Genomic DNA, 13770 nt, shown 5'->3' with positions numbered 1-13770 from the left:
CAAAATAGTATACATTTTAATATCATCCATATATTAGTTAATGGAAAAACATGAAATTGATTATTGCCAGTGCTTTTACCCATGCATGGGGCTGCTTTTTGACTGCTGTCTCTACGTCTGTGTTCTTTAGGGACCAAAGCTGTACAGATATTATTCCACTGTATAACAGTATGAAGAAAAACACTTTCTCAGATTCAAGCGATGTAAGTGCCATTAAAACACACACGCGTAAACCACTCATATGTGAAAGAGATTTAATACATTACTTCTGTGCCTTTAACACTGTTCTTTTGCTGCCTTACAAGCACTTGGAATTCATGAAATGTAAATGTGCGTATTTTATGTCAGTGCCTAACATGACTTGATTTATACCTTTTTTCCAATTTAGGATGAAGATGAGGATGAAGAACAAGAGGCACCTTGTACATCTAGCCACAATAAGAAGGTAACTTTAACTGATATTATACAATCTTAACAGGACCAGAGAGATAAGAGTTGATTATACATGGAGATTGTTTACACCTGGTAATCCTGACTAATTGAGATTGTGTTTCTGTTTCAGAGGCGGCAGCAGCAGCCAATCCTGAGGAGTCTGCGCAGTAAACCATCATCAGACCCTCAGAGCTGGAAGGGGCGCTGCAGAGAGCTGCTGGAGCTTATCTTTCAGTGTGAAGATTCAGAGCCTTTTAGACAGCCTGTGGATCTGGAGGAGTATCCGGTAACACACTGACACATGTAGAAAACACACAAAACTCTAGTTCATACCTATAGATACTTGTGGGAATTATGAGGGGTGCCATAGTCTCAGCCTCAGACCACTTGCTGTTTGTTAATATTATACATTTTTATAATATTTGGACAAGCAAAAATTCAAAAACTCTTTTCCATCTACACATATACACAGCGTATTTACAAACACACTGCAGAAATATTTTAAAATAGTACCTTTGCTTGTTTTCCAGTAAAAATACCTAAACTTGCTTGAAGCAAGGTAAATGAATAAAAAAGATGATTGGCAAATTATATATTATAAAAGGATATATTAAATTGATCAAAAGTGACAGGAAAGACATTTATAGTGTTTCAAAAGATTTATATTTCAAATAAAAGCTGCTCTTGCTGTCTGTTCTTCTTGCTGTGATGTTTCTTGAGCACCAAATCAGCATATTAGAATGATTTCTGAAGGATCATGTGACACTGAAGACTGGAGTAATGATGCTGAAAATGTAGCTTTGTCATCACAGGAATAAATTAAATTTAAAATATTTCAAAAATGGAAAGCAGTTATTTTAAATTGTAATACTTTTACACAATATCACTTATTTTTGCCAAATAAATGCAACCTTGGTGAGCAAAAGAGACCCCAACATTTTCTACCAGTAGTGTAAAATGAATACATCTTGTTTGAAGGATGTTTAGGTAATTTGTACTGGAAAACAAAACCAAAATACTGATAAAGAAAATAATTTTTTGCAGTGCACTGTCTACTTGTATGCCCTGTTCATCAAAAATACCTCTCTCAGGACTACTTGGACATTGTGGACACTCCTATGGACTTTGGGACTGTCTTGAACCGCCTGCTAGAAGGAGAGTATGACACTCCCATGGATCTTTGTAAAGATGTACGTCTCATCTTCAGTAACTCCAAAGCCTATACACCCAGCAAAAAGTCCAGGGTATGAGATCAACAAGCAAATTATTAATCTTTGATTTTCAAAACTGACATGTTGCAATGTTATAGCCAAACCAGTTCATCTAGTTTATTTTAACACATGAGTGTTTTTGTGTATGCAGATCTATAGCATGAGTCTGCGATTGTCCGCTCTGTTTGAAGAGCATATCAGTTCGATTCTGACCGATTTTAAAGCTGCTCAAAGTCTGCACAGTGAGCGATTCACCCGTCAGCGGCTGCACACTGAGCGATTGACCAGACAGTCTGTGAAGAGGAGGAAGAGCTCTTCACCTTCAAGCTCCGCCTCTAGGTACACACAGCATCTGATTGGTCATTGCTAAATATTATGTTCTAGAATTGATCACTGTTTCTAAACGTTGCATACACATTATCTACTTTCCTGATTTGCAGTCCAGAGAGGAAGCGACGGGTTTCGTCTCGCGCTCCTCCTCGATCGAACAGTGCAGCTCCGCCCACTCCTGCTGGACCTTCCCGGGCTCCTTCTTTAAGGCAAACACATCCACAAATCAACGGCAAGGCTGAGCCTCCTGTTGTCCCAGGTCGGACACGTAGCTCGGCCCGCTTTGGAACCCAGCCTGCAGATGCAGCTTCTACACAGTCAGCTCCTCCCACTCCACCCATCCACAGTAAGACAGCAGAGCCCTCCTCTAGAGTCCTACGCACCCAAAACTCTCACTCCATCGGTGTCTCCAGAGAAACCAAGAGCTCTGCAGTTCCCCACACAAACGAGGGCGGGGCCAGAGAGTCTCGCAGGAAACTTCGGACACCTGTAAAACTCACACTAGGTCGGTAACAGATGATTTAAGCATTAGTTGATATCAATCACCTTTTTTCTGCTCATTAAAATGTTATCCTTATTTGATTTAAAACTTTCTTTTGCACTGATTTTGTAGGAAAACTGTGTAATACTGCTAATTTCAGCAGTAAATATTGGTGAAATGCTTAGAATACTTCTGCAAATGTCATTTTTTTTCCTGAAACTTTTTCTTTTTAATTTTCTGCAGTGATTTTGAACTTTTTTTTCCCCTGAAATTTACCTCTGCAGATTTAAATGTTTTTAATGATTGTAACTTTTTTCTTCCTTCTTTTTTTTCTATTTTCTTTGTGTGTATTTTTATATTTAAAGTTATATAAAAATATATATTATATAAAAATATTATATAATAAGAGTAAGATTGTTACACACATAATCATAGCTTAAAGCAAACTAAAATTAGATTTCAATTTAATAAACATGATGTGATGTGTAGAATGTTGTGAATGACAGCCGTGTGAAGTGGAAATCCATGGATCTTTCCATGTGTCATGTGTTTAATTACCAGGAAATGTACATGAAATGAATGAAAATGCAATGTATTGTTAGCCATGTTGAAAAAAAGGCATCTGTTGCCTGAATGTACGAATGTTTGATGTCTACTTATATTCTTAATCTCTCTTAGGTCCAGTCGATCCCAACTCTTCTCCTCAAAATAGTTTGCATTTGAATGGTCATAGTCAAGTGACTCTGGGAGTGGTACGAAGAGGTCGGGGCAGACCCAGATTAGACGCACAAATACAAACGCCAGTAGTGGTACCGCCGCCCCCACTGTCCCAGGCCTCTGGAAAAAAGAGAGGGAGGAAAAGCAAGAAAGAGCTGGAGTCCCTACGAAGAAGCTCCTCCCACGAGGAGGAGATTCTTCTGTCTACCGGTGATGAGGGCGGGGCTTCTTCTACAGCCCAGGACAGTAGTCTTTCAGATTCTGGCATAGTGACTCCAGAGTGTTCAAAACCACGAGGTAGACCACGAGTCATCAGGACGCCAGATACCCCAGCTCCTTCAAGCCCCAAAGCACTCAGAAGGAGCAGTCGGCGTGGCAACGAAGAAACCACACCCCCGACACCAGGCCCCGCCCTAAGGGAGGAGCCTGACATTTATATGGGAGAGGATGAGAGCTCAAAAGGACAGATGAGAACGCGTAACCAGGGTCGAAGGACAGCTTTCTATAACGAAGAAGACTCTGAGGAAGAGCAAAGACAGCTTTTGTTTGAGGATGCCTCGATTACATTCGGCACGTCCAGCAAAGGGAGAGTCCGCAAGCTCACAGAGAAGGCCAAAGCCAACCTTATTGGCTGGTAACAATGCCAACTTTGCATGTCCTATGCGACACAACCCCTTATCCTCGCCCCACTGGAGAGGGGAAACCATTCCTGCTGCTATCAGATTCATGATTATCTGAATCTTTCTTTCGGACTCTCTAAATAGATTCTTACGGTTTGAATCTTTGACTCTTTTGGTGACTTCAAGAGTCACAGCCCCTTGATAAAATCCCCTGATACATTTTCTTCCACTGAAAAATCACAGATGCAGTTAAATACTGATTTTCATATGCACTATTTCAATGCCAGTGAAAAAAGGTACTTATACAGTCTTATGAATCCAAATACCTGATTTCATCTCTCAAGAAAGCACTTGTTTGAGAGTGTGCGAGTGTGAAATAACTTAAGCTTTTACTCTGTCTTGTTTCTTTAAAGTGTTAATTTTATGCATTGTTTTTACACGGCTGTTGCTAAGGGCAACAAATCAAACACTTGTTCAGAAAAGAAAATCTATTTTTAACAGATCATTGTGGAAGTGGCAGTAAAGCAGTAGTGGAGTGCAGAAAAGGACCTCATAAATCACGTGTTGTCTTTTTAACGTCTTTCTCTGCAAGTCAACATCAGTGGCAGTGGTAATTCACGTATGTTTTTATATAATTAGCAATACCTTGTGCCTTTTCATACATTCAGTACATTCTGGTTCCCAAGTTATGAGAGAGAGTGTGTTCGATGCTTTATTGCATTGATATATCCAGTACAAATGTGTGTTATTGATCTGTTGCTGGGATAGAGGTTAGTGAGCAGCATATCTAGCCATGACCACTGTGTGTTTGTGTGTGTGTGTGTGTGTGTGTGTGCGCGCACTCGCGTGTGTGTTGAGTTCATGCAGTTGTTGAGGTGTGATAGTGACATCATCACTCCATGCCTGTTTATTTGGCTCCCTATGATCCCAATGCACTGTGATCCCCAACTAGAACCATGACTTATAAACAGTGGCCACAAAAAAAGTGTTTGGACACTTAAACCAGTTAAAATGTGTGAATGTCATTGCATTAGACTAGAGAATAACAAATGTTTTTTATTTTTGCAAACAAATGATGGTAGAGATTTTCTCAGAAATAGCTTTTTTTTATATATATGGCTGAAAATATATATATACATTTGGAAATTATGTGACATTATATTAATGATGAATAATTAGTCATTTCAAATTATTCATGTTTTTTTTGTTTTTTTTTTATCTAAAAATGTATGCAAGTGAATGCAAAACATTTGAACTGATTTTAACATGACTGTCGTCAAACAAGCAGCATTTTCATTTGGGTCTTTTTCTTCTTACCAAGGCTGTTTTTATGATTAAAAATACAGTAAAAACAGAAATATTTTGAAATGTAAAAAAAAATAAAAAATTAATAACTGTTTTCGATTTGAATATATATTTAAAAACACATTTATTCCTGTGATGGCAAAGGTGAATTTCAGCAACTATTAATTCAGTTATCCTTCGGAAATCATTGAAATTGGCTAATTTGTGTTCAAGAAACATTTCTTATTATTATTATTAATCATTGATAACTGTTGTGCTGCTTAGTATTTTTGTGGAAGCTGTGATACAGTTTTAAAATTTCGGGATTGTTTGATGAATAGAAAGTTAAATAAACAGCATTTACTTGAAATAGAAATCTAATGTAACGAAATTTCTTTGCTGTCACTTTTGATCCATTTACTGAACAGAAGTATTAGTGTCTTGAAAAATATATTATTTTAAATATAACATTTTGAAAGATAGTATACAATTGATTGTAACTACTTTGATTAATTTATTAAAAACATTTTGTTTAACTTTGAATCAAGTGGTCAAAAGGTGATTATTCTTTGTTATTTTAATTTTTTGGGACATTCTCCATAAGTTTATGCAGGTGTCCTAACAGAGCAAACACAGTAATTAATCGCAGTATCACAGTAATTAACCCCGCCAATTTCTGTGAAGTATTTTGCTTTTACGGTTGCTTTTTTCTATAGTGCCTCTTAGTTTGATATTTTGATATTTAATGCAATGACATTCATATTTTAAGGCATTTTTCTCATGTATTCAATTACTTTTGATGCCACTGTTTGATGCTCCTTCAAACCACTTTTGACAGTGATTGTGTGTTTGTGTAGTCAAGTTCACTGCCTCACTGTCTCAGCACTGTACCTGTTGATTCATGTAGCTCGGTGAGCAGGACTCTTTCTCTGTATTAGCTAAACTCGTTCAGTTTCTGTGGAACTGCTCATTTCATTAGCAGAGAGGACTTTGTTTTTGCCCAATCACATTGAAACACTGTGTTTGATATTTCCCGTTCTGATGCATCGACTCGGCTTGAGTAGAAACTGCAGGGCAGCGAATCACACGAGAGGCAGTGTGCATGTTGTGTTCTGTGTTTTGAATGTGCCTTGACTTTTTGTTTGTAAGTACGTGTCTGTGTTGTAAAACTGAAGAATTAAGGTATTGTATCCCACCTTGAAGTCTGGACTCACATATGCAGCATAGTCTCTTTTATAAGAGCTGGACGTGATTTTGTCGGTTCTTGCTTACTTTTCAGCAGTTGTGGTCTGGGTCACCCATTACAACAGAGCTAATCCAGCCCATAGCTTTAAAACTGGTTTGATGAACCAAAGCCTTTGAATGAGTTTGTGGTTGTGGAAGTGTATGTATGAGACTGTTGGATGGGAATGTATGTGGCTGTTTTATATCCAGATGATGCATGTCTGAGACTCTCGAGTGTATGTGATGGCCATTTCTGTGTGTGTGTTTATGTACAAGCCCCGTGTTTTATTGAGCTGGTGTTTATAATCTGTTGCTACATGAAAACTGTATTATATCTGACTCACGACCCCTCTATTGCCACCATACTGCACAGGAAGTGACATCTCACGAACTGATTGACAGGTTTTAGAGTGAAGATCAAAGATGGATGCATGTTAGTATATTCTCCGGGCTTTTAAATCTGAAGGTACAGTCATGTTTGTGGGGTCAGGGTCTTTTTTTTCCCCCTCTCTGGTCTTATATCCTCAGACTGAGAGGTCTTTCTATGTTAGTTTGTATACTTTTATATAAAGGAAAAAGTGTAAATAAAGATGTTAAATAGAATGTATGTGTAGGGTGTACTGCTGTCACATTAGTTCATACTGATATTTTAAGGAAATAAAACATTTGTGTTTCCACATACTGTCTTGTTCTTCCATATTTGTTCTTTTATTTCAGTCATGGGAAACCTGCTTTACTAGTAGGGAAAACTAAAACTGTGATTTCTGGGCCATGAAAATAGTCACAGAAATAAAATCTTTAAAGTTAAGGGCATTTCTGTTGTGAATTTAAAACTTAACTAAACTCGTCAGTGTTTTTATAGCTAAAGAATTTTTGTAAATTTTGCTCTTACAATTTAAAGGACTGGTACCTAAAATGTATCAGACTGATATTATTTTATATCTTTTTTATTATTACACATAATAATAATACACTAAATGTAACTTTATGAGATTCAAGATAAGATTTAAAACCATTAAACAGTTAATAATAAGCCATTTCATGGAGAACAGTGCCCTCTTTCGTGCATTAGTTGGAATTGCACATGCAGTAATCCACTTGTTTTTGGGTCATTCTACGGAAATGTCCATTTTTCTGTCCCTAGCCTTTACAGAAATATTACACTTGAAAAACACTTTAGGTTTACAATTTTTTTATATTTTAAAATGAAACAATATGTTATTTGAACAATTACACTTTCTTGAGCCATCAATGTGGCAATATTTGATTTTTATTAATTAATTAGAATTCCAAGCACCACAGAAGTGCTCGTCCCCACAGTCATGTACAGAGGGAAAATGCTTTATTTTGAGGTCAAAAACAGTGTTTTCTTCCATTTAAAATACAACCATGTGTCCATAACTATCAAATATATGATGTAAATTACATTAAAAAACAAAATGCTAAATAAATATTATAAAATATATAAAGAAAGTAGTGGTCCCCTGGAGTTGTGTCACTGGTGTTACCGTTTAACAAAAAAGCTCTTATTTTGAAATAACAATCACGCTGATGACATCACTCGACTTCCTTCTTCCAATTTTCTGGAGATCTATGAAGAGAAGCCCATGGTAAGTCCACTGTCTCTTTTCAATTATCTGAAATCTTCTCATTTATCTCATGATTTCATATGAAGCTTTTAGTTGAAGTCACTGGTATGACCTCTTTTATTGTTTGGGCATTGTAAAAAACTAGAATACAAATGGATTAAACTACTTAATTTAGTGAGTACACCATGATTGACAACATGTGGTTTGATACCTTGCAGCAGCCATTTTGTAAAATGCAGTTTTCATGAAAATTGTCACTGGTGTTACTGTCACTGGTGTCACCTTCCTTATGGGTAACACCAGTGAAGATCAGTAACACCAGTGACTCCCTTTTATAGATAAACTTTGTTCAAAGCTATTCATTTAGTTATTTTGCATAAAATAGCACTAAAATTGTGATTCTAACTTTTCTTTGTCATTGTTAATCCTCCTTTGGTCAGGTATTTCTAAATTGAGGGTATGGCTAAACTGAGCGCAGCTGAGAAACAGCGACTATACAGAAAGCGTAGGGATGCTGATCCTGAACGCAGAGCAGAGTATTTGCAGAAAAGGAAACAGAGCTATGTCCGTGACATTGACACACAAAAAAGAAAGAGAGTAAGTGATTTGAGTGAAAGGGAGAAGAGATATGAGCGAAAGGCATGGAGGGTCCGTCAGCAAAGATGCAGGCAAAGAGTCAGAGCAGAAGCATTGACCACCCCCCCCCCCCATCATCACCAGATAGATCACCCAGCATTTCAAGGTACAAACTGAACTGTTACAAATACAGAAATAAATGGTGAAAGAGATATAAAAGTGCATATCATTCAGTACCTCCACATACACACTCACACTCACTCACAAACACTCTCTCTCTCTCTCTCTCTCTCTCTCTCTCTCACACACACACAAACACACACACGTTTGTTTTTTTGAAAAGTATGTTCATCCCATAGGTGTAATGGTTTTTATACTGTAGAAACTGTATATTCTATGGCCCTTCACCAACCCTACACCTAACCCTAACCCTCACAGGAAACTTTGTGCATTTTTACTTTCTCAAAAAAACTCATTCTGTATGATTTATATGCATTTTGAAAAATAGGGACAAGGGTTATGTCCTCATAAGTCACCCTCTCCTTGTAATACCTGTGTCATACCCATGTCATTATACAGAGTTGTGTCCTGATATGACACAGAAACAAGAGCACTCTCTCTCGCTCACTCTCACACACACACACACACACACACACTCTCTCTCACTCACTCGACAACGTAGGAGAGATGCACAAAGGAAACAAAGGGAAATAGAGAAACTGAAAGACAAGATCATCGGTTAGAAACGAAGATATAAAATGGTGAAGAAATGAAGTTAAAATGATAAGTTAAAATGTTGTCTATAATATTTTTCTAACTCTGATTTCAGTTCTTATGAAATGAGTCATTTGTATATGTTATGTATGTCACTGGTGATTTGTTGTGTCACTGGTGTTACTGTTTTTTTTTCTTTCACATTAAATAAAATCTGTCATATGTGGCATAATGATCATTTTAAATTCATTGAATTCTGCTGCACTTAAGAGTTAAGCTTTAAATGATTGTATTATTGCTTGTTTAAAACCTTTTTTTCAAATATTTTCATTGTTATAGCAAATACATGGTTGTGCAATTGAACTAACATCATTCAGTCACACTTTTAACAAACCTGATTAAAATAAATAAAACATAATCACCGTATTAGTTAGATCACCATAAATTTTCTGTACCTCTGACTGCATGTGCTGAAAAAAAAAATTTAAAAAAATTCATAACACCTTTAATATTGCTAAAGAAGTAAGGTAACACCAGTGACAAGAAAATGGTGTATGCGGTCTTTAAATACATAAACACAAAAAATAAAAAATCATTAAGCTGTAATTTATGTGTACTCATAAAGTCAAAGGGTAATCTAATAATGTGGTCTAAGTTTAAATGTTAGAAAAAGAAATCAATTTTAAGAGATCTTGCCATACCAAATGTGGACGTTTCTGTAGAATGACCCTTTTATTGGTAGGAAAATGTACCACAAGTCCGATTTATATATATACGAATAGTATAATACAACGATATAAATATAAGGTATCAAATTTGAATGCATATAAAGTACATGAAAATAACACTTGTCTCGCTTAATCTCACTAGCTGTTTTCATTTCAAAAATATTTTTTATAATATGCTTGACATTTATGACTATTCCTGGTGATTTATATTAAATACATTAATGTATATTTTATTAAAGACGTTATCTCAGTTACATTTCTCAAAACTATCACCACAGAATAATAATTACTGAATCAACTGTACAAACCACAAGCATGAACGTGAGTCTGCAAGATGTGTGCATGAGCGCATGGTGTAAAACTACAAACCGTGTGTGTTGTTGTGAAAAAGAAGAAGTATTTTTGGCGGGGTGTTGGGTTATGATTCAGGATATTTGGCTTAAAAAACTGTTATAGTGTCTAGCACTTAAGGAAGAAAACTAACAGAACTAAATTAATCATGCGCACGCGGCATCCGTTCCTTACGTGGCGGCGCGAGACGCGTACACACCTCCTCTCGTGGGCCGCAGCCATTGGACGCGCGCTGTCTAATAAAGCTGAACTTAGACGCGCAGGTGTCAAACCGAAACTACCCGCATGTAAATATTTTATTGTTTTCAAGGCAATGCATACACAACGCATTACAAACTACGTGTGTCGGTGAGTTCTTCCTGTTATCAAGTTAAAAATAGTCTTTCTGACGATAGTGAATTCTGTGTTTATTCATTTAAGTTCTTGCATAAGGTAAGATACATGCAATTTGTTCAATAAACAGTGCAGAAAACATTTAGGCTACTGTACAAATATTTTATATTTCAAATTTAAAAATACAACAGTAGGCTAAGAATCTGAGTGCTGTTGTGAAATTTTTGTCATACTGAATGCACAGGCAGTGATGCCTCAAATCACGTTAGGTGTGATCATACAGCTGACGCTCCTGCTGTCAGCTCTACCTGCGCAGTATCTCATCTCCAAATGGACAAGCGGCACCGCGACACAACGACACATCGCCACTCAGAGGTAAACACCTGTGTGTGTGTGTGTGTGTGTGTGTCACACTATGGGACTTTAAAAGTAAGAAGGTGTTTTAAAAAAACTGCATTGCATCACTACAACTGAGAATTTGGGTCGGTGTTTATTTATTTATTTATACTTTTATTCAACAAGGTTGCAATGAGACAAATCAAAAGTATACAATAATTTTATTTATTTTAAACTTTCTGTTCATCAAAGAATCCTGTAAAAATGTTTCCTAGTTTACACAAAATATTAATCAACATAACTGTTTCAACTTTGAAAATAATAGTTAGAAAATGTTTCTTGAGTATCAAATCGTCAATGATTTCTGAATGATCGTGTGACACTAAAATGGAGAAAAAGACTGCTGAAAATTTAGCTTTGGCACCACAGTAATTACTTACATTTTCAAATGTTTTCAAATGGAAACCAAGCATTTTAAATTTTAATTCACAGTATTACTATTTAACAGTATTTTAAATGCAGCATTGGTGAGCATAAAGACTTCTGTCAAAAACATTCCAAAAAATCTTCTGACCCAACCAATTTCAGGTTTGGTGATTAGGCATTTTTAATCAGCTTCTTTAGCATTCTGGTACTGTGCTTCTCAATTAGGAAGTTGAAATATATATATATATATATATATATATATATATATATATATATATATATATATATATATATAAAACTTGTCACTGCTTGAAATATTCCATTACATCTTTCATATTCAGAATCCTTGACACATGGGACTCCATAAGAACATCCTACTTGAACACAGCTGCTTGGGTTGACTGGCTAAATACATGGATTCCCAAACTACCGTAAGTCTATGCTAATTATCTTTTTTAATTCATTTAAATTCACTCAGATGCTGAAGTGGGATGTCATGTCATGTTACAGGACCTTCGCTGAGGAAGAGGACGAGTATCAAACTCTGGAAGAAGCGCTTGCAATCGAGCTGATGATGCATGATAATGAGCACGGGTACTTTGCAGGTAATTCGTCTGAATGATCTCAAATGAAAGTGGTCATTTAGATACTGTATATATTTACTGTATTTAATTACCTTAAAAGCAACAGAACATGACAGATTATTGTTGTTCAGTGTCAAAGGAGGTGCGAAGCCCCAGGCCGGCATACGTGCTACACCGTGTAGGTCAAGTTGTGATGACACAGAATAATATGGTGGGGGTGATCATAGGATGGGACGCAGGACTCAGAGCCCCACCAGAGTGGATCAAGAGAAAGAAATACTCAGAGGTTTGTTAAGTACATAAACACTATTTTCATTTAAATTAAATAAATCACACACTCTTACAAATAAAGGTTCCAAACGTGGATTTTCAAAGTTATAGGAAGCCATAGAAGAACCAGTTTTGGGTTCCCCAAAAAACCTTTCAGTAACCACTATAAAGAACCTTTTGTGCCAGTGTGTGATCTGAGTCCACCTTTGGTCTGAGTCCTTGTCTTTAACCAATTGAGTTTGAATGAAACACATTTATTAATGTCGTATATATAATAACCTGAATAACCTGTAATAACCTGTATAATAACCTGAAACCACAGAAATATAACAGTAGTCCATTAAAAGATGTATTTGTGTATAGCTGGAGAGAGTCAAGGATACTCCTCATTACAGAATAATGTTCAGTGGACCCGATTCCTCATCAATACTGATTGGATACATTCCCCAGAATAACATCAAGCTATTTCAAGGCTTTCAGGTGCAGAGAAATCTTTTACCTTTATTTACTTCTTAAAACGTTTGTGTTTTCTTGGTAGTTTCTTAAGGTTGTTTAGATTCCGTATTAATCAGTGTTTGTGTCTGTCTTGTGCTACAGCCAGACATTCCTACTCTACAGCACTATTTTTCACACTTTGATGGCGAAAAGTTTGTTTTGGAGGAATGGTTGCAAGAAATCTACCCTCACGACTGAAGGAGTGAAAACCTGTGAGGTTTTAAAAACACTTTGAAATGTTGAGAACACAGACATTATGTCTGCTACCCTTCATTGACAGTATTGATTCTTTTAAAGCAATTGAAAAACAAAGACAAAATGAAGTAAGAAAATGTGCGAGATATATCTTGTTTAGTTACCCCATAGACTGAGTAATTTCAGTTATTAAACTTATACTTGTGGAATATATATAAATATATGTTAAGTGGCTTTCTCAGGGCAATATATATATATATATATATATATATATATATATATTCCACAAAAAGCAATTTTTAGTATTGCTTTTTTATATTCTTAAAATGATTAATTACTTGCAGACTTTGCATAGTATAGGTAAAGTTATGAAGGAAACTACTGTGATAAAGGTCAATTAAAGATGAAATGAAATGTTTTTAAATGCCCTTAAGTCAATATACACGTTAATTGGACTCAGATGGGTTCCAGAAAATTAATTACTTTCTGTTAATACCATATAGTATATTTATTCACATGAGAAAAATGGAAGGATTTGTTGTTTAAAACAATATTGAGAATGTGGTAAACAGTGTTCAAAGTAAGCCATTGATACAAACATGATTTCTTATTAAAGTTTAATTTATTTAAAATAGGCCTACTAGAAAAGTTGTGTCTTTACTTCTTAAAAGCCATCAGTCTATGTGCCATTCCCATAATGCATTGGGGGCCGGTGAGTACACGTTGGTCCTCCAAAAACACATCTTAATAAAAAAAAAAAAAACCTGACATGTTTAGTCACATTAAATTAGTTTGGGAACTATAAAGTGAATGAACATGTCGCAGGAAGATGAGATCTGTTGCACGCCATCATCATGTGTTTGGCAGATGCAGG

At 36.0% G+C, this 13770-nt stretch overlaps 2 protein-coding genes across 5 annotated transcripts in view; both read left to right on the top strand.

The window, feature by feature from the left end:
* The window catches only part of LOC127944546 (PH-interacting protein), a 36625-nt gene extending 29647 nt beyond the window's left edge, over nucleotides 1-6978 (top strand). For all 3 annotated transcript variants that reach the window (XM_052540562.1, XM_052540561.1, XM_052540563.1), the window contains 7 exons: nucleotides 131-203; nucleotides 389-445; nucleotides 563-718; nucleotides 1524-1676; nucleotides 1795-1982; nucleotides 2084-2478; nucleotides 3133-6978. In XM_052540562.1, coding sequence (XP_052396522.1) covers nucleotides 131-203; nucleotides 389-445; nucleotides 563-718; nucleotides 1524-1676; nucleotides 1795-1982; nucleotides 2084-2478; nucleotides 3133-3809 — 1699 coding nt within the window. In that variant the 3' untranslated portion in view covers nucleotides 3810-6978. The remainder of the gene's footprint in view (nucleotides 1-130; nucleotides 204-388; nucleotides 446-562; nucleotides 719-1523; nucleotides 1677-1794; nucleotides 1983-2083; nucleotides 2479-3132) is intronic.
* A 3473-nt stretch (nucleotides 6979-10451) lies between these two features.
* LOC127944169 (uncharacterized) lies at nucleotides 10452-13531 on the top strand. 2 transcript variants are annotated; one of them, XM_052539982.1, is made up of 7 exons: nucleotides 10452-10605; nucleotides 10835-10965; nucleotides 11694-11783; nucleotides 11863-11957; nucleotides 12068-12222; nucleotides 12570-12686; nucleotides 12804-13531. In XM_052539982.1, the coding sequence occupies exons 2-7, from the start codon at nucleotides 10841-10843 to the stop codon at nucleotides 12897-12899; spliced, it is 678 nt and encodes a 225-aa protein (XP_052395942.1). In that variant the 5' UTR covers nucleotides 10452-10605; nucleotides 10835-10840; the 3' UTR covers nucleotides 12900-13531. The 2 variants fall into 2 exon arrangements, with proteins under 2 accessions (XP_052395942.1, XP_052395943.1); XM_052539983.1 differs by having other exon boundaries at nucleotides 10541-10689.
* The last annotated feature ends 239 nt before the right edge of the window (nucleotides 13532-13770 follow it).

The sequence above is a fragment of the Carassius gibelio genome, chromosome A23 (genome assembly GCF_023724105.1).
Source record: "Carassius gibelio isolate Cgi1373 ecotype wild population from Czech Republic chromosome A23, carGib1.2-hapl.c, whole genome shotgun sequence".
NCBI classification, from domain to species: domain Eukaryota; kingdom Metazoa; phylum Chordata; class Actinopteri; order Cypriniformes; family Cyprinidae; genus Carassius; species Carassius gibelio.
Note: the sequence above shows the minus strand (reverse complement) of the source record. Positions and strands in the feature narration are given on the sequence as shown.